This window comes from Centropristis striata, chromosome 22, assembly GCF_030273125.1.
Source record: "Centropristis striata isolate RG_2023a ecotype Rhode Island chromosome 22, C.striata_1.0, whole genome shotgun sequence".
NCBI lineage: Eukaryota > Metazoa > Chordata > Actinopteri > Perciformes > Serranidae > Centropristis > Centropristis striata.
The window spans coordinates 26881031-26907075 of record NC_081538.1 but is presented as its reverse complement, the minus strand read 5'-3'; the positions used below and the strand labels follow the sequence as shown (position 1 = coordinate 26907075).

The window sequence follows — 26045 nt, the reverse complement described above, 5'->3', positions numbered from 1 at the left end:
CACAAAATTACCAAAAAAAAAGGACAAGTAAGACACAAAATTACCAGAAAAGGGAAAAAACTAACTAAAAATGTCATGAAAGAACAACAAAAGACATACAGTGACAAAAAAGACACAAAATTGCCAAAAAAATACCAAAAATAGTCATAAAAGAGCAACAAAAGACATAAAATTATGAAAAGGAGACACAAAAATACTAAAAGACACAAAGATACAAAAAAACCCATCAAAATTAACAACGAAATGAAATGAAAGAGCAACAAAAGACATAAAATTACCCTAAAAAGGACAAAAAATACCCAAAAATTGCAAAAAACAGCCTTAAAAAAAGAGACATTAAAATACAAAAAAAAAGAAACAAACATACAAAAAGGACACAAAATTACGAAAAAGACATGAATGAGAAACTAAAGATATACAATGACAAAAAAGATAAAAAAAGACAAAAATATACCAAAAATAGTCACAAAAGAGCAAAAAATGTCAAAAAAGGACAAAAAATAAATAAAAAAACAACATAAAATCACCAAAAAGAAACACAAAAATACTAAAAATAACACACAAATTAGCCAAAAAAAATGTTCTGCTGCTGAAATTGTTTGGTGTTTTCACTTTAATTTACAGTCAGTACAGTAAAATACTAAAAAAAGACACAAAAAGGACACAAAATTACCAAAAAGACATAAATGAGCAACTAAACACATATAATGACAAAAAATATATAAAATAAAGACACAAAATTATAAAAAGGACAAAAAAAATACCAAAAATAGTCATAAAAGAGCAACAAAAGACAAAATGACAAAAAAAGAGACACAAATTAGCCAAAAAAAGACAATAAATGTGAAGCTCATGAGAGCAGAGGAGTAGGTGGCTTCATGTTCTGTTACTGAAATTGTTTGGTGGAGTGTTTTCACTTTAATTTACAGTCAGACAGGTTGAGAGAGAGAGAGAGAGAGAGGGAGAGTTAATCTTCCTGAGATAAGACTCTGTAAGTCTTTGAGGAGCAGCAGAAACTCTAAACTCCGGGCCGTCATATTTCCATAATCTGCCTCGCATCCAACCTCCACACATTCATCTCCATTCCCATCATGCACCTGGCTTCCGAGACCATTACCATAATCCATCCAGTTTGCAGAAAAGAAAAAAAAAAAACCTCAGAAAAAACTTCCTGTTTACGAGAGACGGGGGTTAAGCACAGAGAGGGAGAGGCAGCGGTCGCCTGGCAACTGCATCCAGCTCCATTGATCTGTTTACTCGTCCATCTGTCTTTTATTATGACTTTTTTTTTTTGCGTTTTTGGGTTTGCACACGCCGTCACGCTTCACTCGGTCTGCATGTGATGACTGATGCAACAGCTGTCTGTCCAGGGCTTTTTTAGTTATTTGTGTCTCCATCCGAGCAAGTTTCCTCTTTTTTTTTTATTTCTTTCAGAAAAAGTATTAAGAGGCAACAATATTAAAGTGCATCCTGGAGGTCCAGTGACGTCTGATGCATACCAAGTACAACGCTCGCCTCCTGGTTCTGTCTGTGAGGTCGACACACACACAGAAACTCTCTGAGAAGCTTCATACTGAGAGAGAGAGAAACCTTGAAAAGTCTGAATAATAAAACCCTTTAAACACAGAAAATTAACCCATAAAACGCCTGATATCTGGAGTATTCTCACTTTAAAACAGAAATTTACTGCGTTTTTTTCCAAGGATTTTGTTAGTTTTTCTACATTAAATGCAAATGCCAGTAAATTATTTTTATTACACATATTAAACATGAAATGAAAGTTGTAATGGGACATTATTGTAACAGTATTATTCAATAACTCAATTTAGTTTTGAATGTTAAATTACATGTAAAAAAATATTTTTTTAAAATCACAAAAATAAGATAAATAAATAAATCAAGGAGATTTAACTGGTTAGCTGAGCTTCATAAACAGAGTGGAACCTGTGGACTATAAAGAATAATCCTGGACATCCATTGAGTTATGAAGCATATCAATTGAGAACAATGCTCCCTTTTTGTTTTCTGTCTCTCTGTTTTATCTTCTCTATAAAAAATGCCATTAAAGTAATCGTTAAAAAAGCATAAAGTGTTTTATTTTTATTACAATAATCAACCAGCCAGTTATTTATACGTACAAAGCACCAAACAATAAATGATTTTCATCCAATTACAGCTGAAGAGCCAGTGGAAACAAAAGAACTTTTAAAACTTTCTAAAAAGCTGCAAGTAGAAAAAACAAACCTGAAACACCAAAAAATAAACCCTGAAAAATATAATAACAAACCTTTACTTTCTTGGAGTTTAGAGTGTTTTTGATGTGAATAAGACGTGACCAAACTGTCCTCAACTTTTAATTGAATGAAAAAGTATTGTAACAATATCCAGTTTTATATCATTCATAGTTGCGGTTTGATTTAACCCTTTGATGCAAAACATAGGTCTAAAGTGACCCGATATAGTTTTTATGTTCTATATCTTTGCAATAAATTATTTTCATCATTCAGTATTCCAGTTTTTCCTCAATTAGTTTGTTTTTGATCATCATACATCCTAATTTTATGTTTTCCTTTATTCATTTTTAATAAAATCCCTTTTTGTATCACTACTCTTCTAATGCACAACATGGGTCAAAAATGACCCGTATCCATTTTTTAGCTTGCTAAGCTAACTACTTAGCTAACTTCTTGGCTAGGTATTTAGCTCGGTACCTTGTTAAGCTAAATACTTAGCTAACTTCTTGGCTAAGTAGTTAGCTTAGCAAGCTATTTAGCCAAGTAGTTAGCTATGTAATAATGCAAAAACTTTTTTTCTTCATAAAGTATGAGAGGCAAAATGGAAATAATGATCTGTTGTGCTATATAAGTGCAGGTCCATTTACCATCCATTTGTAATCAAAAACAAGATATTTAAAGAATACTTGGAATATTCAATCATAAAATAAGTTGATATCAAAAGATAGAGCACAGAAACACACAGCAGCATTAAATAACATGGGAATGAATGAGGGTCATTTTTGACCCATGTTGTGCATCAAAGGGTTAAATGTTTGGAGCATGACGGGTCGTGTGTGTCAGGACGTTAAACTGTGAGTCAGCTGCTTCTGTTCTGTGAGGAGATTATAGATTTTCAATTTTCCATCAGCCATTTACAGTCTGTGTGTGTGTGTGTGTGTGTGTCCCTGTGTCTCTCTCCCAGTGTTGTCGTCTTAACGAGCTCATTAACTCGTTAACATCGTTAAGGGCCAGTTAATTGTTTGTCCATTAGCCATTAGCAAGGCTCAGTGGAGAGCTAACGAGGGACTCCTGCGGACACACACACACACACACACACACACACACACACACACACACACGAAGAGACCGAGAGGAGACATCCATCACTGTTTAAGCACACACTCACACAGACACAGCCATTTATTACTGCTAAACTGCTGCTAAACTAGTGCCACACACACACACACACACACACACACACACACACACACACTCGCGGTCCTGTCACCACCAATCAGGATTGAGTGCCGTGTGGACCGCTCAGTCTCAGCCAATCACACTGCAGCAGGAGGAGAGTCAGCATTACTGAAATTAATTCAGATATTTAGCCGTAATCGAGTCAATGAGCCACAATCTGAGAAAAACTAAATGCTGAAATAACATCTGTGTGTTTGTCACTCAGCAGCTTCTCTCCTGTTTGGAGTCTTTGTGCCGGACTAGAAAGTGGTCTCAGTCTGTTTATCAGATGGTTTGTCATGCTTATCATTAACCCTCTGAACCCCAACGAGCTGTTTCAGGGAGTTTTTGCTCTTTTTACATTTTCCTCTCTGTGTCCTTGTATTTCACTGCAATATATAAAATCTATATAAATCTATAAGTCCTGCAGCTCCATGGAATCAGAACAATCATGGCTAGAAGTGGGAACAACTCTTTGTGCAGAATAACACAGTTAGAATTAAAGAAATCAGATAAAAAAATAAAAAAAACACAAGTTGAATCACTTTTCCAAATGGCCACAAGTGCCACAAATGTTGTAATAAACACAAAAAAAGACACAAAGAAGACACAAAATGACCAAAAAATGATGCAAAATTACCAAAACAGTTTTCTCCACATAGTGTACATATGGAAGTATTGTCATGTTTGCAGCCTCTCCTGTCCTCTCCTCTCTGCTCTGTGTAAACAGCCTCTCCTGTCCTCTCCTCTCTGCTCTGTGTAAATAGATTTTCATAGCATAGTGCAAATGCTTTATTTTATATGACACATGTAGAATAAAGAGATTCTGACACAAATATCAACATTTGAAGACAAGTTTTGGTCACTTTTTCTAACGGAAAATTTCGTAACCTATGCTCGGTATGCTATTCTGACGACAAGGCCTGTTTTTACAGTGTCTTTCTACAATAAATGGTATATTTTTTGTGATCATTTAAAGGAAGCAAACATTTCAGCCCTGCCAGCAGGAGTTGGGTTCAGAGGGTAAATAAATAAGTGCATTACAGTATTTGGGAACTTACCCTTTACTACCCGAAACTACAACTTCTCCTGGAACAAAAGCACCACGTCGTGTTTTACAGTTTGTCATAGTGATGCTCAGTGTTGCAGCAGGCTGAAGAACGAGCATCTTGTGCTGTCAGGGTGAATGTTAATGGATCTTTAGTTCTGTTTCTTTTTCTGTACAGATGGAAACCTCCTGCTGAGCTTCACACACACACACACACACACACACACACACACACACACACACGAGCTGAGGACGACGTCTCTGGGTGTTGCTCATCCGACATGACAGAGGACAGATGGCAGAGAGAGAGAGATGCACAGAGAGGAAAGAGAGACGGCGGTAGATTGAGTTATAGGGCTGGTGTCAGAGTAGATTTTGGTTACAGTGCTCAGAAAGCTTCAGGCTGAAAACATTACGATGAGGAACGACACAGCCCTCTCTCTCTCTCTCTCTGCAGCCTCGCTGATCGTTCATTCATCACAGAGTTTCCATCTGGCTCAGGTTGTTTTTGAATTCCTTTCTGTGGGTAGTGTGCTCTGAATGCAGCAGCATGGAGCGGTCAGAGATGATCCGCCACTCTGGGACAACAAACAGCACTGAGAACAGAGCGTTACTTTCATTTATCACTTTAGTCATATTTTTGTACTTTTTTGTGCGCGCATTCTTCAAAGGAGTCAATCCAACTTGATTTGTGTCTGCTAGTTTGTGAATTGCAAAAATATGATGTTAGAAACACTTTTATTTTAATCAAATAGCTCCAGGAACTCAGAAACTTATCTACACAAAAAAGAAACATCAATGTTAGCTGAAAATAAACAGCATAACAACGAGAAAGCCAGATTATCTGATAAAGGTCATCCAATATGCAGACGATACCACTCTGTCCCTATGAGTTCATCACAGTATTTTATTTTTTATTTATTTTTCTTATAAAAATAACAACAACAACAACAACAATAATAATAATACATTTATTTTCCCTTATATTTTTTCCTGTCTTTTTTAAAATTTGTATTTCTTTGTTTATTTATTACACGGTCGCCCATAAAGTTGGAATAAAAAAATTTTTTAACCTCTTTCCATGAAATAAAGTGTATATCTTCTCAACACTTTATTAATTAATCTCTTCCAAACATATCACATTGAAAATGAAACCACAATTAACAGAAAATTGTGTGTGAAAACACAATTATTCCAACTTTATGGGTGAACATGTAAATAAAACATTTATTTTTATTTTTTAGGAGCCAAAAAACCCCAATCTGGTCAGTGAAAGTTGACAAAATATTATCATATTATCTGCTATTATACAGATAATTTCTCTAAAAATAAATATAATATACAGTAAATATCTGTATTTGGAGAAAACTTTTTTTAAAACTTTATATGACTATGATTTCTCTCTAAACAGAAAATTGCTTTCATTTTACATTCTGCAATATGATATGTATTTTTTGTATTTTTTTTCCATTGAATTGACTGTAAATTAACATTCATGACCATTAAGAAATTGAATAATAAAATTATTAGAATATCCCTTTATATTAATTTGTAGATTTCAATGTTCATTTTATGGTTAATAGTCGTAATAAAAGTAATTTTCCTTTTTTTAAGGCATGCAAAAAAAAAAAAAGAAAAACCCTGGAAAATATATATATTTTTTCCCACAGTGCATATTTGCTTAACATGGTATGTCCTGAGGAAAATAATGCAAAGAAGAGTGTTAGTACAGGAAGATGCCGGCCTCAGGAAAACCTTGCTGCAAGGCACCAGAGTTAATCCTCGAGCCACCGAGCCACTTATCTGGTGGCGGAGGCTGTTGGAGGGATCGCCCTCTGGCAGAGCTCCACCCCGACGCCTCGCGTGTGAATGTAAATACGTGTGTGTAAATCCATCCATAGGTGTTAGCTGAACTCATACAGGGTGTAAAGCTCCGTATGTGCAGCTGACTCTGTAGAACTACTTCATCCTCGAGCCTGTCGACTAAACAGATGATGACAAGTCTTAAATATATCTGTCCCTTCAAAATGTTCAGTCCATCAGGACAGACGTATCTGTGGGAGGCAGACACATCATCGTCCCTGCTCAGCAAAGACACTCTGCTTATTGTGAGGCAATTAAAAGCAAACAGAAACAGACAGAAACAATGGATCTCTCTCCCTCTGTGTGTCCAGATGTCTTACAGGCTGAGTGACAGATGAGCCTCTCCCAGAAACACAGAATGAGGATGGCAAACGGATCATTTGTTCACCACTTTCTTCTGCTATAATGAACTGTCCGTTACTCTGAGTGTCAGGCTTTGAAACCACACTGAAACTATTTATTTTTCTTTTTAAAATAAGACTCACCTGGCCAGGTTGAAGGCATCATCGATTAGTCCGGCCCTGTTTCCAACGGAGATGATCTGAGAGATAGAGAGACAGACAGGGTGTGAAAAAGGACAATAAAGACAGAGACAGAGTTGTATAGAAACAGACACTGCAAAACAAACAGAGAGACAGACAGAAAGTAAGAAAGACAGACTTATCAGACGGAGAGACAGACAGTTTCAGACAAAGAGACAGAAAGACAGTATCAGACAAAGAGACAGACAGAGGGAGAGAATGACAGAGAGAGAGACAGCCGGAGAGACAGACGGTAACAGAGAGAAAGACATAGAGAGAGACATACAGTAACAGATGAAGAGACAGACGAAGAGACAGACAGTAACGAACAGACAGACAGTCAGAGACAGACAGAGAGACAGACGGTATCAGATGGAGAGAATGAAAGACAGAAAGACAGTATAAGAGACAAAGAGACACACAGAGAGAGAAAGAGACAGACAGAGAGACAGACAGTAACAGACAGACAGACAGACAGACAGACAGACAGACAGACCTGAGGGTTGTTGTGTAGCTGCTGAATCAGCAGTTTCCAGTTCTGGAGGTCATAGTTCACACGGAAGTATCCTGTCTGGTTGATGTTGCCTAGCAACCATGTGTTATCATCGATCTGACCAATCCGGTGGGTTTCTGAGATGAGACGGAAACATCTCACAACATACTCTGACATAAACAGAACAGCAAAGAAAAGCCAGAATATCTGCAGAAGATCATCCAATATGCAGATGATACCACGCTGTCCCTATGAGTTACACAATAGTTTATTCATTTATTCTGTCTTTTTTTAATTTATTTTTTATTGTGCAATATACTGATTACATACTGTGCTATATTGTCACTACAGTGTTATTAACCTTCATATGTTAAACTCTGCAGCCATACAACCATCTCAAGTTGTCCGATAACATGAATGATTTGGAAGTTGATGACATGGAATCTGTAAAATGAGAGTAAAGCTGCACACTGCAAAGCATTTGTACTATGAAGACAAAACCCTGAAGCTGACTGGTACTTACAGTCATGGAAAAAATGATCAGACCACTTTTTTTCTTCAATTTCTTGTTCATTTTAATGCCGGGTACAACTAAAGGTACATTTGTTGGACAAATATAATGGTAACAACAATAATAGCTCATGAGAGTTTAATTTGAGAGCTGATATCTAGACATTTCCCATGGTTTTCTTGATAATAACCAAAATCATGATCAAGAACACCATGAAAAATGGCCAGATATCAGCTCTTCCCATCTCTACTTTTCCCATCTCAACAAGAAATTGAAGAAACCAAGGGTGGTCTAATATTTTTTTTCCATGACTTTAGATTGGATATGCATATTATTGATGGTTTACATTTACATTTAGTCATTTAGCAGACGATTTTATCCAAAGCGACTTCCAGGAAAATATAATATCATAAAAGTTTACTCCATTTTCATACAACAAAACATCTAAATATAAACTGCAGGATCTGTACAGTCTTTCACACCTGCCGTGCTAAAAGCCACGTTTGTGTTGATTATAGCGTTATCACAGCCTCTCACAGGAAACAAGCACTTTCTCTGAGGTTGCAGAATCAGGCTGTGAGCTTTAGTGGAACAGCTTGAAGGATCTTCAGACTTTGTATAAGAGCCAGGTGAGGAAAAACAAGGAAAATAGCTGCTGACCCAGGTCTGGCCCACTTCCTCAACTTCCTTCCCTCCGGTTTGAAATTAAACTGGAAGTCTTAAACTTCGAGACGGCCTCCCTGCACCGTGCACGTCAGTGAAGCTGTGCCAGAGCTTCACACTTTGCCAACAGCAGTTAGTGAACACAATAAGAGGATGTTTTATTCCACCGAAAAAGAACCAGCATGAGTTTCAGTCTCGTCAAGCTGAAGCACAGCCAGCTTTATTTCACAACAAAGGTTTTATTCTCCGAAAATAGATGCAGTATGAGTTCTATTCCCAGAAAACTAACACAGAGAAATATATGCTTTCCAAGACCAGACCCAGTCACAGTTATGTCCCTCAACAAACAACCATAATTAAGTTTATTCTCTAATTGCTCCAACAGAACCAGCATGAGTTTAAGTCTCTAAAAACTAAAGCAGTTCAAGCTTTATTTTAGAACAATTTAGGTTTTATTCTCAGAAAATACCAATAACAACAACAGCACCAGCTTCATTTATCAAAAACAGTACCAGAATGAGTTTTAATCCCCACAACAGAAGTATAACTGACTTTATTCTCCAGAAATCGAAAAAGAAAACTTTATTTTCTGAAACCAGACCCAGACAGAGTTATGGTCTCAAAAAACAGAACCAGATTTAGTTTTGTTCTCCAATAACTCCAATGGAACCAGCTTTATTTATCACAGACAGTAGCAGAATGAGTTCTAATCTCCACAACTGAAGTATAACTGGCGGTATTGTCCAAAAAAGATGCATTATGAGTTATATTCTCAGAAAATTACCACAGAGAAATAGTTATTTCCAAAACAAGACCGAGACAGAGTTATGTTCTCCAAAAATATAACCAGAATTCACTTCATTCTCCAAAAACTCAAACAGAACCAGCTGTATTACTTAAAAATCAAAGTAGAATGAGATTTAATCTCTCAAAACTGAAGCAGAACAAGATTTATTTCAGAACAAATGTTTATTAAATGAAACTAGATGCAGTTTGAGTTCTTTTCTCTGAAAAACTGACACAGAGAAATATTTCTTTTCCAAAAGCAGATCCAATATTTTCTCCAAAGACATAACCAGAATTAGCTTTATTCTCCAATAACTCCAATGGAACCAGCTTCATTTATCACAAACAGTAGCAGAATGAGTTTTAATCTCAACAACAGAAGTATAACTGGTGGTACTCTCCAAAAAAGATGCATTATGAGTTCTATTCTCTGAAAATTAACACAGAGAAAGATTTATTTTCCATAACAGACCAAGATGGAGTTATTTTCTCCAAAAACAGAACCAGATTTTGCTTCATTCTCCAATAACTCCAACAGAACCAGCTTTATTTATCAAACACAGAAGCAGAATGAGATTTAATCTCCACAAAATATCTATAAAGTACGGTTACGTTGTAACCCTGGTTCTCTGAGTGAAGAGACAATCTTTCTACTCTGTTAGAGAGATAGTTTTGATACGATAGAGGACTAATGTTATTCTCCACAACAGAACTATAACTGGCGGTATTGTCCAAAAAAAGAAGATTAATTATGAGTTCTATTCTCTGAAAATGAACACAGAGAAAGATTTATTTACCAAAACCAGACAGAGACAGAATAATATTCTCCAAAAACACAACCAGAATCTGCTTTATTCTCCAATAACTCCAACAGAAGACGCTTTATTTATCAAAAACTGTAGCAGATTGAGTTTTAATCTCCACAACAGAACTAGACCTGGCTCTATTCTCCAAAAAAAGATGCATTATTAGTAATATTCTCCCAAAAACTGACACAGGGAAAGATTTATTTTCCAAAACAAGACCTAGACAGAGTTATTTTCTCCAAAAACAGAACCAGAATGAATTATTTTCTCCAAAAACAGAACCAGAATGAGCTTCTCCAAAAACTCCAACAGAACCAGCTTTATTAAAAAAACCCCAGAAAAAAACAGAAGCAGAATGAGATTCAATTTCCACAAAATATCTATAGCGTATGGTTACGTTGTAATCTTAGTTCTTTGAGTAAGGAGATGATCTCTCCAGCTAAACGTACATGTGAAATATGTAACAGAGTGGAGAGATAGTCTCGAGACGATAGAGAACTGATGTTATTCTCCAAAAAAAGATGCTTTATGAGTTCTATTCCCTGAAAATTAACACAGCAAAAGATTTATTTTCCAAAACCAGACCCAGACAGTTATTTTCTCAAAAAAATATAACCAGAATTAGCTTTTATTCTCCAATGACTCCAACAGAAGCAAGTTTATTTATCAAAAACGGAGCAGAAAGAGTTTCTCCACAACAGAACTATAACTGAAAACTAAGAGACTTTCAGCCTCCAATAACAAAGGCAGAATGACTTTTAACCTCACAGAACCAAAAATAGCTTCATCCTAAAAGACTCAAAGCATAACTGTCTGCTTTAAATATTAAAAACACACAGATTCAGAGTTTTATTCTCTGAAAAAGGGACCAATTATACTGTCTGTAAAACACAAATCAGAACTAGACAGACCCAAAGAGAGTTTAATTCCCTTCAAACACAAACAGATTTATTCTATTAGTAGGAGCTTTACTCTCCATAAACACAAACAGGAAGCTTTATTCCCAACAACAATAAAACACTCAGCAGCTTTTCAGGGGAATAAAACTGTGAGTTTGAATGTTTCAGTCAATTAACTACAAATTACACATATCCAGATAATGAGATAATTAATTTGTGATTATAGGAAACCAAACATTTCTCTCAGCTCAACGAGATAACTGAGTTATTATAATAAACTTTATGGAGATGACGTTTTTGGATTTCTAGTTTTAATACTTGGGGTGTTAACCAGCAGTACACTGTAAAAACCTCCATAAAAAACAGTCTGGCATCAAATAACGACCGTAACTTGTTTTACTGATAATTTTGTTAAAACATAAATTAAAATACATAAGCAAATATAACTATAATAATAATTTATTTTTTGACCATTTTTAATGATTTCCTTTAAAAAAATGTTTACGTTAGATTGAAGGTTTTACTGTAAAAAAATCCCAGAAAGTTGTATTTTTCTTGTATTTTTAATTCAACTACCATTTCATAATATATATATGTATATAATATATATAATAATTATATATATATATATACATTTAAGAGTATAGTTTTTTTTTAACTAATATGACAGTTAGCACCTTTTGCTGCCCACTTTTTTACTATTTTTTATATTTTCTTTTTACATTAAATTTGAAGTTTGGTTTTATTTTTCACTCTGAGTAATATTATGTGTATTTTTGTATATTTACATCGAATTCAGTGTAATTTAACAATCAAAAATAATCAAGCAATTAAATGATACTGTTAAAAAATCTATAATATACCAACTTTTTATGTTTTTTTTAATATCTGTAATAGAAGTAATTCACTTTTTGTTGCATTTGCACTCAATGTAGAAACCAACAACAAATAAAACTGACTCTCACCTGTCTTGTTGTTGATCCAGAGGAGAATCTCTGAACTAACACTGGAAGAGTTCCCCACAGAGACGGTGAGAGGGATCTGCCACTGTAAGCTGCACACACACACACACACACACACACACACACACAGGGAGAGTGATGTCAGTAATGCTCTGCTCGATTGGATTTGCTTTTATTGCCTCAGTTATCAGACGGAGGGACATTAGAGAGAGATAGAGGCGGTCAGCTCCATCGCTCAGCATCAGTCAGCTGGATGAACCTGTCTGTGTTACAGTGAGAGGGAAGAAAACATCAGTCAGCTGAGGGCTCCTGCTCCTCAGACAGCCAGGGGTTAAATGTGCTGTCCGCCCAAAGCCGCCAGTCACTTTGATCATTTTTACAGTTCCACACACATAAAAGAATCTTCACTTCCCCCCCAAACACATCAGCCTCATAAAACCTTTTAAAAACTGATTGATTATCTCCAAAGTGTGCCGCCGCCGAGCTTAAACACGGCACTTCTTCTCCGTTCTGAACGCTGACATTAAGGAGATAAGTGGTTGTGTGAATCTCAGCAGATAGACAGGATGATGTGGGAGACGGAGCGCTGCAGAGGAGAGAGTCTGCCAACAGAAACACACTGCACACACACTTTACCAGCTACTGGGCTGCAGGAAAAGTCTGTCCTAATGCAATCATAACAGTGTTTTATGGTGCAAATGTTAAAGAGATTAAACCCTGGACTTTTAATGTTTTCGTAGAAGAGGTTTGCATAATTTACTATGAAAACTTCTGCACTTTTTAAACTTTTGATTCACATGTACAATCAGTCTTTTAAACATCATGATTGCCCTTTTAAACACGTCATGTTTGCTGCAAAGCTGTCAGGTTTAAGCAGCAAAAAACACTTTAAGGTGAGGAAAAAAGGAACATGGTTAGGGTTAGATAAATGATAGACAGGATGATGAGGGAGACAGAGAGAGTGTGCCAACAGAAACACACTGCAAACACTCTTTAACAGCTACCGGGCTGCAGGACAAGTGTATTCTAATGCAATCATAACAGTGTTTTACGGTACAAATGTTGAAGAGATTAAACTCTGGACTTTTAATGTTTTCGTAGAATAGGCTGGTATAATTTCCTATGAAAATCTTCTGCACTTTTTAAACTTTTGATTCACGTGTACAATCAGTCTTTTAATCATCATGATTGCCCTTTTTAACACGTCATTTTTGCTGCAAAGCTGTTAGGTTTAAGCAGCAAAAAACACTTTAAGGTGAGGAAAAAAGGAACATGGTTAGGGTTAAATAAATGATGGAGAGGATGATGTGGGAGATGGACTGTGCAGAGGAGAGAGTCTGCCAACAGAAACACACTGCACACACACTTAAACAGCAACCGGGCTGCAGAAAAAGTCTGTTCTAATGCAATCATAACTGTGTTTTATAGTCCAAATGTGAAAGAGATTGTTATTATTTTTGGAAAAGCAGAGGAGCTGCAGCAGTGACAGACTGGGATTTAAACTCTGGACTTTTAATGTTTTCGTAGAAGAGGTTTGCATAATTTCCTATGAAATTTTCTGCACTTTTTAAACTTTTGATTCACGTGTACAATCAGTCTTTTAAACATCATGATTGCCCTTTTAAACACGTCATTTTTGCTGCAAAGCTGTTAGGTTTAAGCAGCAAAAAACACTTTAAGGTGAGGAAAAAAGGAACATGGTTCGGGTTAAATAAATGATAGACAGGATGATGTGAGAGACGGAGCGCTGCAGCGGAGAGAGTGTGCCAACAGAAACACACTGCAAACACTCTTTAACAGCTACTGGGCTGCAGGAAAAGTGTTTTCTAATGCAATCATAACAGTGTTTTATGGTGCAAATGTTGAAGAGATTAAACTCTGGACTTTTCATTTTTTCGTAGAAGAGGTTTGTGTCATTTCTGCAAGGAGAGAGAGAGAACCATTTCGTTCAGACTTAGAAAATTTACTATTTATTATTCTCACTTGAATCTCTGGTTTATTTTAGTATTGTTCTTCTTTGTGTGCATTTATGAAAGTGTGTTCATGAACTGTGACCCCAGGAGTGGTGTTCAGGTATGTGCAAGGAGGATAAATAAATAAGTAATAATAGTGGGAAAAATGGTAGAAATAGAACATATATGTGCATCTACCGGTAATAAAATACTCCTAACTTTGGATTAATCTGTACTTTCTGCTGCTAATATTACCGTGCATAAATATGATTTTTCAGGCAGATAGTTGCATTTTAAATCAGTATTTTCATGTTAAGTATCACTACTTTTACTGAAATTTTGTTTTATTTCTACCCCCACAAAGCACAAAGAGTGAATAAAAAACTCTCTGAGCTCATTAGGAAGAAATTACTTGCTGCTGCTCTGTTAGTGACCATGAGATGCTGTTAAACACACACACACACACACACACACACACACGCACACTGAACACACACTGCAGCAGCCTGGCTGTAAACTGAACACTTATAGTATGTGAGCACTAATGACACTAATAAAAGAGTTTAAATGCGACCTTCTCTTCAGTTCCAGTGGAAAACCCTCGGAGAGCTTTAACAGACTCATTCTGATCAAACTGATTCATATTTTAATTAAAGTGGATTTTAATTACAGTTGGAAAACAATCAGCGTTACACACACCGATCAATTTATCCATTTAAGGAGAGAGTGTGTTTGTGCTTGGGTTTGTGTGTGTGTGTGTGTGTGTGTGTAGGGGTCATTGTAACACAATCAGAGCCACACGTCGCTGCAGGCAACTGAGATCAATACCGCTGCCTGGCAACCACATATTTAATCTGATATTTATATCAACGTGATTGACAGGAAGGGAAGCCAATTACACACACACACACACACACACACACACACATATATATATATAGGCCCTTAATTGCACACACAGTCAGCAGTATGGACAGCAGAATGTGTTTATTAATATTTGATAGAAATGAAGGCTGTTTATTTTAGACAACAGTGTGTGTGTGTGTGTGTGTGTGTGTGTATGTGTGTTCAGCAAGTTTCTGCCTTTGATGAATAAACCATTAACTTGTGCACACACACGCACACGCGCGCACACACACACACACACACACACACACACACAGTAGGTAGAGAGGATTTGCAGCTTGACTGTTTGACGCATTCGACACAGAAACTTCAGCGACTCGTTCCTCCTGGTCTTTAATTAAAGAAAACTTTTACACATTTATAATAATTTCAAGTGTCTCAAACGTCAAAACTAAAGAAGTTAAGAAGTATCTTTAGTTTTGTAGGAAATGAGGTGAAGTAGGATGAATAAAGAACGCCAATATTAGTCGAGTCAACATGTTCTCCAACCTAAACAACGAATTGACTATTTGTCAACACAACCCATAGACTCATATGAGCATTTCAAGGCTCACAGAACAGAGCGGGTTGTCTAAAAACAACACACACGTCATTATACATACACGTCGGTTAGATGTTGTAAAAAAAAAGCAAAAAGCTGCAGTTTCGGTGAAATTACGCTACAAAGCCACTGGTCAGGGGGAAAAATCTCCTGGTTCTGTGTTCTGAAAGAAAGTTTAAACAGTAAATAAATGATGTAAATGCTGGAAGTGAAGTAGTGAGGAGGACGACGTGACTACTGGAAGTGACATAGTTCAGTAAAAACCTGATGCAGGAAGTTAAGCGAAATTTGAATCACATGCTGCACTTTTTTTGGTAATTTCATGTAATTTTATGTCTCTATGGGAATTTTGTTTTTTTTTCATGGTGGCATTAATGAACGCAAAGTTTCATTGCAACTGCCAGAAAAAGATTTATCTCAACAACAAGGACGAACAAGCAACTTAATTTGCAAGACACCTGAAATCAAACTTCCTTCCACGTCCTCCATCAAAAAGGATTTCCCCCCTTTTCCAACTGGACTGTGAGTAATGAACTGGGCTTAGAGAAATCAGCAGGGACTTTAAGTACAAAGGATTTGACCTGTAATTCATGATTTGTATGTATTTTTTAAAGTATATTTGTTGTGATGTTCATGTAGCTACATCATTCGAGGTTGTATGTTAATCTTGCTTTATACAGACAGTCAGTCTTATATGCAACTAACTTTACTAACCATTGATTTGCTCACAAACCGAGTTACACATAATATACTTTAAATTGGCTGTAACAAAGATACAGTTTTGCCAAAAGGCCAGCTCTAGTTTTCCCTTCACAGCATGAGTTTTATGACCCTTTGTGTGACGAGCCACACACACACACACACACACACACACCTTTCCCTCCCTTTTGTAAGCCTACACTAGATTAGAGTCTTTGTAGAACTCTATAGTTTATAGATGTGTGCTTTTGTTTACTTTACTTGTTTAGAATAAATACCTTTTGATTACAAATGCTGTCTATTTAATGTTGTACACTGTGAAGGATATGCAAACCTCTTCTGTGACAAGAATTCATGATTCCTTCAACCACGACTTAATATAAATATGGTATTTTGATTATAATTATATTCGTAATGATTAATCAGTGTTCCAAATTGATAGTTTAGTAACTTCATGAGACTGATTGGCTATATTTTTCTGTTTTACAGATGGTGCCCCCCAACGAGCTATGACTTAGAGCAAATCAAGCCATATCATTTATTATAATTAGTAACTATTTATGATGATTATTCATAATTCTGATAGCCATCTAACCACACTTTTAAACCGTGAGATCCACACAAGTGTTGCTCTGGTTCATCCCTACATATTTGATATCCTTATGGGAGGGATAGCATTTACGATAACGCCCTTTTATTTACAGTGCAAGGTATCATTTATTCATAAAAGAGGCATCCTTAATTCCCAACAACTGACAGACAGAAGCAGACGTGGAGCCTTTAATGAGTCCTCAGGTTGAGAGTGAGAACATGCTGCTGTGGACAGCTGCATCGATTCAAACAGAAGCGTATCCGTCGACAGCTACATTAGGCGTCTGTGAGTGTAGTCACAGTCTTTAAAACGTCCACAGGAAATCCCCTGATGACAAATTAAGCAGCTGGCTCTGCAGACACGGAGAGCATCAAAGAGGATCTCTGTTAATGGAGCGCAGCCACGACTCAATACCTTTCCACCAACGTTTCTCATTGTCAAGAGAAGAAATTGTTGCGGTTTCCCCATTGTTTTTAATGTCATGCGGCTCCCCTGCTTATTATGCATTTTAATTATTTTCCTCAAACACTGTGTGATATCTGCTTCAGAAAGGTATAAAGCAGAGTATAAATAAACTTCCTTATTCTCATGAATAATTCACCTGCGGCCCGTTTAGCATCAAAGCTCGTTAAATCAAACACACACAGCCAGTCACGTGCGTGTTTACCTGCCAGGTGACGAGTCTCCTCTCGTCTCTTTCGCCTCGATCACAGAGACGAGGCGTGATGTCTGGTTTATTTTCAGTATCATTAGCTTGACCTTATCGTTAGCCGTCCTCTGGTGTCTCCTTGTCTCTCTCTGTCAGCTCAGGTCTGTTTTAAAAGCATTTATTCGGCTCGCTGCGTCACTTTGTTTGATTCCGAGTAAAATAAAAAAGACACAAATTTAAACCGTCTCCGTCAAACCTCCAGAGGACTGAGAGAAGAGAGGACCGCTAAGTGTTTGACAGAGAAGAAAGTGTTTAAAATGTCACCTTTAAGGGAAAAAAGTGAGAGAAAGTTTGAAAAGGACTTTTTTTTTTTTTTTTTCAATAAAAAGGCTTCATTTGTAATTATCTGTTAGAAACAGATGGCCGGCTGTCTGGAGATCAGTGAGAGGTGATTGGCTGTCAGTAATTAGTTTGATCGTTAAGCTTTATGTCTTCATGAAGTCTCATTAGTAATAAGTAATACCTAGTGTGTGTGACATTACAGCTCAGTCACACACCATCACACACACACACACACACACACACACACAGACAAACATTAGTGGAAATAAAACTTTAAATCCCTCAGAGTATTTCTGTTTCTAACTTTGCTCTGAGGAACTTTTAAACCTTTTCTGTGATCACAGTCGACTAAAACTAGTTAAAGTTTCATTAACTTAGATGAGAAGGTATTAAAAACACAATTATCCTGTCAGATGTCAGAGATGACCTTTGTGCTGCGGTAAATAACTCAGCAAACAGAACATCTCTGTAATCTATTTCTTAAAATAGTGAAGTGGATATTATACATTTCTTTTCAGTTTTTTCTCCTCTTGAATAAATATTGCCTATATATTATATTATATATTATCAGTATTATTTTATTTGAAAAAAATATTATTATTTTTAGAGAGAAATTAAATTAACTATTTTACTGTATTTTATTATTATTATATTTTTTTCATTATATTATTAATTATTATTATTATTGCCAGATATTAACTTTTTAGTGGGTTTATTATTATTATTATTATTATTATTATTATTATTATTATTATTATTATTTTATTTATTTTTTCTCCATGAAATTAACTGTTTTATTGTTGTTGTTTTTTGTAGCTGTTGGGGACACCAAGATCCTTTTTTTTTGTTGTAGTTTTGCACTTTTGTGAATGATCATTATCAATATTGCAAATCTGGAAAAACATCCCAAATTTTACTGTAAAGGTTTTTTTCTTTAAAGGGTGCCAATATACCAATATTTACAAGAAAAATACTATTATTACAAATATTACCCAAAAAATGGATGTTGAAATCTGAAGATTAATATAATGGGAGATTAAAAAAATGTAATAGTATAAAAATATGTAAAAATACGGGGAAAAAAACTCATTGGTGTAGTTTTTCTTTTGCAAATGGCTTAAAAATTTGCAAATATTTATCATGAAATGGGAGCTGCGATTTGTAAATTAACATAATGGGACATTATTGGGATTGGGATTTTTTTGAAATTTTATTTAAATTTTATTATTCAATTGTTTAATGGTCCTCGATGTTAAATTACAGTGACTTTTATGAAAAAAAAATACAAATGTATGCATGCATGTAGATAATAATGTAGAGAAAAAAAGGTAAAAAGTCATGTTTAGATAGAGGAGACACTGCAATAAACATATTTTTAAATAATAATATAAATATAATTATTTTATTTTTCAGAACTGATGATGATTGGGAGTTGTGCAGATATTTGAGGGGTTTGAAAGAGCTGATTGGCTGTTTGCTGTCTTTATTTCTAACAATTCTTCTTTTCCTTACCCTAAAAAAGCAAGTAAATAAATGAATGAATGAGGAGTTTAAGTCAACAGCGTGTAACTGTGGGACGTTATGAGCTGCAGAGCTTCGTTCTGCAGGATCAAACAGCAGCGTCGGCCTCTGATTCGATCCACTGACAGTTCAGCTAAAAGCACAACAACAGTTTCTCTTCACGGGCGCCCCGGGACCACCGAGTGTGTCTGAACGCGGCCCCCAGAGAGCCGAAGAAAGAGTTCAGCTCCACCTACAACAAACAGCTTCAGTTCATCAGCTGACGAGACCTCGGGAGGAGCTCGAGTGAAACACAAAAGACCGGAGATGAAAGGGAGCAGAAAATGATGGGAAAATAAAATAAAAGCAGCCAAAGAAACTTTTGTTGAGAAAGCGACTGGGTCAGAGTGATTGTAAATGTCAGCTACAATACAGAAACATGACAGAGGGAGAAGAGAGAGAAGAAAAGGAGGGAACAACAGGTAAAAAAAGGAGCTGATGAAGTATTGATGGGGGAGAAAGTGGGTCGATAAAACAGCGAAAAGAATAAACTCCAGAGGTTGTGAAGGATGTGAATAAAACATCGTCTCAATCAAATATAAATGAAATATAAATGATGTAAAGGTGGTAGAGAATTTGGAGAAAAAAAGCTAGAAAAGTGCTTTTTCAGGAGAAAACGCAGGACAAACTTCTGGAGGTGTGAAACAAAGAGTTAGAGGAGGATCCTCTCAGCGCTCCATCACTAAATCATAGGAAGAGAAGACGTCTGGGCGCTTTAAAGGCTGACAGTTACAATTATCTAACGGGTGGAGGGGGGAGGGGTCCTGAGAGGTCAGGGGTCAAACCTTAAAGCAAAGTTTCTCTACGTGCCCCCAAAGGCTCTCGAAACAGTTTCTGTGGTCCCCAAAGTGACATCAAATACTTGCATGTTATTTAAGTTGTCCACCGAATATTTCTTCGCTGTCACAAGGACGTTATAGGAGTCTTTTTTCTCCCAAAAGCAGTTAAACTGTAGAACACTGGACCCTCATACAACTGCACTTATTGATTATTTATTTTTAGTTTGTACATTTGTTTGTTGTTGTGTTTTTGGAAAGTTTGTTTTGCGATATTCTTATATACTTTTAAATATTTCGTGTGGTGCGCTTGATCTATTTGTCCATCTATATCTCTCACTCTCTTGCTCGCTCTCTTGCTTTTTCACTTTCCTGCTCCCTCGCTCCGTTGTCTCTCGTGCTCTATTCTCTCTTGCGTTCTCTTTCGGTCATTCTCTCGCGGTCATTCTCTCGCGGTCATTCTCTCGCGCTCTCAGTCTCTCGCTCCGTCGTTCTCTCACGTTCTCGCTCCGTCACTCTCTTGTGCTATCGCTCCGTCAATCTCGCTCGGTCAATCTCTCGCAATCTTACTATGTTGCTCTCTCTCTATCATTCTCCCTCTCTCTCTCTCTCTCTCTCTCTCTCTCTCTCTCTCTCGCTTTCTCTCTCGCGCTCTCTCTCTTGCTATCTCTTGCCATCTCTTGTGCTCTCCCTCTCTCTCTCTCTCTCTTGTGCTCTCTCTCGCTCTCTATTTCGCCCTCTCTCTCGCTCTCTCTCTCTTGCTCCCTCTCTCTCTCTCTCTCTCTCACGTGCGCGCTTACTCCCTCGATATCTCTTGCGCTCTCGCCCCGTCGTTCTCTCACTCTCTCGCTCCATCACGCTCTCGCTCACTCGCTCTCTTGCACACTGGTGCTCTCTCGCTCTCTCTACATATAACTTCCATTTTCAATCATCTACATTTAATCCACTCCTGCATCAAACTAAATGAAGTCAACTTTTTGTGTTTAGTAAAGTTGTAAAGATATCCACAGATTTAAGGACATTTTACTCAAGTAAAAGTACTGTAACTTCAGACCTATTTAACACACTTTAAAGATAAAAATTGACACAAATTACCCCAAAAATACACAGAATTACCAAAAAAGACAAAATTATTTTAAAAAAGATAGAAAATTATTAAAAAGGACAACAAATCTATATTTTTTAAAAGACACAAAATTACCAAAAAAAAGTGATTAAAGGGACCTTCCACACACAACACGGTAAAGTACCATTCATATAAAACGCACATTAAACTTTCATATCAAGGTGGGGGCCACAAAATATCGTCACGAGGGCCACAATTGTTTGAGACCCACGATCTGAAGTATAAAACAGACTTTTATTTTGAAATTCTGACCTGTTGTTGCTCTTAACCTCCTGCGCGTACAGGAAGTGCTCCTGGCTGATGGTGATGTAATGCGTGGGGAGCTGCTCTGATTGGTTCTTGCTGATGGTCACCACAGGATATCCCATCTGCAGTGTCCACCTGTCCATCATCTGCCCGATGTCGATGTCCCGCCCCTCTGAGCGCATGGCCTGCACGGAACAAAACCGCCACTCATGATTTACATGCATTATTCACTGATCATTAATTAGCTCGTGATGCATCATTAATAACCTGGTGAAAAGTTAATAAAGGTTCAGTTCAAAGTCACTTAATTAATGACTGCCAGGTAATTGGAGCTGTGATTGGCCGACAGCTCGTTAAGGAGCTAACGGAGATGAATCTGATGCAGCAGAAGCTTTCTGTGTGCGTGACAAACAACAGCCGAGCATCCACCTGTCAATCACGTCACCACGGCAACAGGGCATCCTCGCCTCCGCCTCATCACGCCGGCCCTAACGAGCATCTCTCTGGACCTTAATTAGAACGGCCACACTGAATAATTAACCGCCTCTGTCAGCCTGTGACTGCTGCGTCCCTGCAGAGAGGAATGTGGAACAGTCGCAGGTTCAAACCCCCGCTGTGATGCACGCCACAGAGCACGCCACGGAGCACGCCATGACACCGCCCTGCAGCCTCGGAGCCAGAGGGGGACACGAGGACAGGGACAGAGGGACACGAGGACAGAGGGACACGAGGACAGGGACAGAGGGACACGAGGAGAGGGACACGAGGACAGGGACACGAGGACAGGGACAGGGACAGAGGGAACGAGGACAGAGAGGCACGAGGACAGGGACAGAGGGACACGAGGACAGGGGGGACATGAGGACAGGGACAGAGGGACACGAGGACAAGGACAGAGGGACATGAGGACAGAGACACGAGGACAGGGACAGAGGGACACGAAGACAGGGGGACACGAGGACAGGGACAGAGGGACATGAGGACAGGGACAGAGGGACATGAGAACAGAGACACGAGGACAGGGACAGAGAGACGCGAGGACAGGGACAGAGGGACACGAGGACAGGGACACGAGGACAGGGACAGGGACAGAGGGAACGAGGACAGAGAGGCACGAGGACAGGGACAGAGGGACACGAGGACAGGGGGACATGAGGACAGGGACAGAGGGACACGAGGACAAGGACAGAGGGACATGAGGACAGAGACACGAGGACAGGGACAGAGGGACATGAGAACAGAGACACGAGGACAGGGACAGAGAGACACGAGGACAGGGACAGAGGGACACGAGGACAGGGACAGAGGGACAGACTCACCTGAGACAGTTTGCTCCACAGGTCGTCTCTGGCTGCGTTGCTGTACATGTGACTCAGCAGATAATCCTGGAAACAGAAACACAGAGCAGGTCAGAGCTCTTCTTTTTATTTATTCGTTTTCATATATTTTCATATATTTATATTTTTTATATTTAAAAAATATTTTGTTCATATACAATTTTGAAATAAATATTTTGTATTTAAATATATATATATATATATATATATATATATATATATATATATATATATATTTATAAAATTTTAGTTTTTTGGATCTTCTTTTATTATTTTCTTGTACATTTTCTTTACATTAAACTGAAGGTTCTACTGTTCAATTTTTTTTTTTTTGCATTTTTACTTCAACTGCCCTTTCCAGATATAATATTATTACTTTTTTGGATAATTTTTTTTTGATTTTCTCTTACATTTTCTTTTCATTAAACTAAAGGTTTTACTGTTGTATTTTTTTGTATTTCTACTTCAGCTTCCATTTCCAGACGTTTCTGGAAAATACCTTTTTTTGGGGGGTAGATTTTTTTTTTAGGAGTGAAAAAGAAAACACTTTGAAGCGTCTTTAAAAAGTGTTTCATGTTTGAAATTGTGAGTTTAAGTCTCAGAGGCGCAGCGACACGACAGCAGTGTGAGTCTGAGGGGCTTTGGGCTCAATCCCTGCTCCCTCTTCACACTCTAACTTACACTTTCTGAGCTATAATGAACAAGGTGAAGCCTCCAAAGCTCCCGGAGAGAGTCTTTGTGTTGCAGCAGCAGCGTCCTCGTGTCTGTTTCTAGCACAAAACTCATTCTGCCCGCAGTGCGTCGGGGTTATAGAAGCTTAGGGAGGCCGCGGGATGCTTGGGTTTATATTAAAACCAGAAAGTATAGAAGATAACAGAGAACACCTACACAGCTCTAATCTGCTCTCTGCTCATTCCTCTGTCCACCTCACAAACACTCAGCGGCGTCCTGGTGTGTGTGCAGCTTGATAAGGTAAGTAGAAGCTCTTTATTGGATCAAGATGACACATGTGATAACAGCACCGAGCCTGGGTGTGTGTGTGTGTTCTTGTACTTCCTAGTGAGGACCAGGACACGTTTTTGAGGACATGTGAGGACATTTTTGCAAACTGAGGAGATTTCGGTCAGTCCTCACTTCATTAAAGGCTTTTCTTGTTGAGATTTTTTTTAAGGGTTAACACTAAAGCATTTCAAAAAAATAAATACTAAAGTAAAACTAGCAAACTCACTCTAAAATCTAACTAAAACTTGCTGAATTTGAAAACAAAAAATCACAACAAAATTAAAACTAAAACTAATGAAAAATCCAAAACTATTATAACCTTGTTAGACAATTCACTACTACAATGAGGGACCTCACAAAGATAAAAGTACAAGAATGTGTGTGTGTGTGTGTGTGTGTGTGTGTGTTTTCTTGTACTTCCTACATAGTGAGGACCAGAACATGTTTTTAACCAACAGAGTGAAGACATTTTTGCAAAGTGAGTCACTTCTTTAAAGGCTTTTTTGAGATTTCAGACTTTGTTTTAAGGGTTAAAGGTTACATGATAATGATCATTAACTGAAACTGTATTGTGTGGTTACAAAACTAACTAAAATTATAGTGAAAATGTCCTTCGTTTTCGTCTTTGTCAACTTTTTTCATACATAATGAAGATGGATAAGACAAAGTAAATAAAGGCAAAATTTACTGTGACCTCTTGTAATCTCCCACCCAACAAATGCCCCATTACAAAAAAACTAAAACTAATAAAAACTAAACTACAACTAAAGCATTTCCAAAAAATAAATACTTAACTAAAACTAGCAAACTCACTCTAAAAACTCTTTAAAACTAACTGAATTTGAACACAAAAAATCACAACAAAATTAAAACTAAAACTGATGAAAAATCCCAAACCTTGTTAGGGAATTCACTACTACAATGAGGGTCCTCACAAAGATAGAAGTACAAGAATGTGTGTGTGTGTGTGTGTGTGTGTGTGTGACTCTCACCTTTACTAAAGCTGACATGACCGCAGATAAATCACACACAAAGACGTGTGATGGGAATACAAACACAGGTTGAGCAGCGTGATACACCTCAGCCCGGCTGATAACAAGTGTTCAGCGAGATAAAAGGCCCGAGTCATAATCATTTCATTAGAATAAATTAGTCAGCAGCAGCAGCAGCAGCTGTGAGGTGAAAGATTCACTTCTTCTCCCACATGTGAGGAGAAGGTGAACCTCGACCTGCGATCTGCATCAGGACGCTTCTTCTTCTCCTCTGGGCTTCAAGCTGGCTCGCCTATTTTTTTACTGTTATTACAGGTACAGAGTCACTGCAGCTTTAAATTACATCCAGGTCAGAATTAACACAGAGGAGCAAGGATTCTTCTAATTTTCTAAAATAAATATTCATGTTTAATGTCAGAAAAAGTGAACCCAGACTTAATTAAATCGATTCTAAATGATAAAGAAATAATTTCCCTTGGTCGGTGTGACTGCTCCGTATGAGTCTCTACTTTGGCTCCTTCACTGATGTTGTGGTGTTTGTATTTGTATTTAATTGTATTTAATTGTTTATGTTAACTGTGTTTAAATGTTGTAACTTGTCACTTTTTATGCTGCTTTCTTGGCCAGGTCTCTCTTGGAAAAAATATTTTTTAAATCTCAACGAGACTTTTTACCTGGTTAATATATATATATATATATATATATATATATATATATATATATATATATATATATATATATATATATATATATAGAAAGAGAGAGAGAGAGAGAGAGAGAGAGAGAGAGAGAGAGAGAGAAATTTTTTTAAAAATAATTAAAAAAAAATCTCCTGAAATTTTCTGTTTTATTTTGCAAGTTTTTCTTCTTCTTCTTTTTTTTTTCTTTTACATTAAGGACACATGCCATAACATAGAAAATATATTAATATTAATTATTAATATTATAATTGGACTTTTTAGATTCTAAATTTTTTATTTTTAAATTACATTAATAGTATTATAATATAATTATTGAACTGAAATTATACTGAATTCTATATAAAAATACAAAAGAAAAACATAAATAAAATAAAAAATAAAAATGAAAGCAACTTTCTGTTTTATTATAGTAATAGTAGTGTAAAAGAAAAAAAACTTTAGTTATTCTACACTGTTATATACATATACTGTATATACACACACACACACACACACACACACAAACACACACATATATATAAATAAAAAAAATTACAATCTGTAAATAAATATAATGGGACATTATAGATTTGTTTATATAGTATTATTAAATTATTTAATGGTCTTGACTGTTAAATTAC

The 26045-nt window shown here is 36.9% G+C and overlaps 1 protein-coding gene across 1 annotated transcript in view; it reads right to left on the bottom strand.

Annotated features, from left to right (window-relative positions):
* LOC131961113 (thyrotropin-releasing hormone-degrading ectoenzyme-like) overlaps positions 1 to 26045 on the bottom strand; it is a 267325-nt gene that overhangs the window by 30290 nt on the left and 210990 nt on the right. Inside the window, exons 9-13 of the mRNA XM_059326384.1 lie at positions 22713 to 22778; positions 21400 to 21578; positions 12008 to 12096; positions 7381 to 7514; positions 6849 to 6904 (exon numbers count right to left, since the gene is read on the bottom strand). Coding sequence (XP_059182367.1) covers positions 6849 to 6904; positions 7381 to 7514; positions 12008 to 12096; positions 21400 to 21578; positions 22713 to 22778 — 524 coding nt within the window. The remainder of the gene's footprint in view (positions 1 to 6848; positions 6905 to 7380; positions 7515 to 12007; positions 12097 to 21399; positions 21579 to 22712; positions 22779 to 26045) is intronic.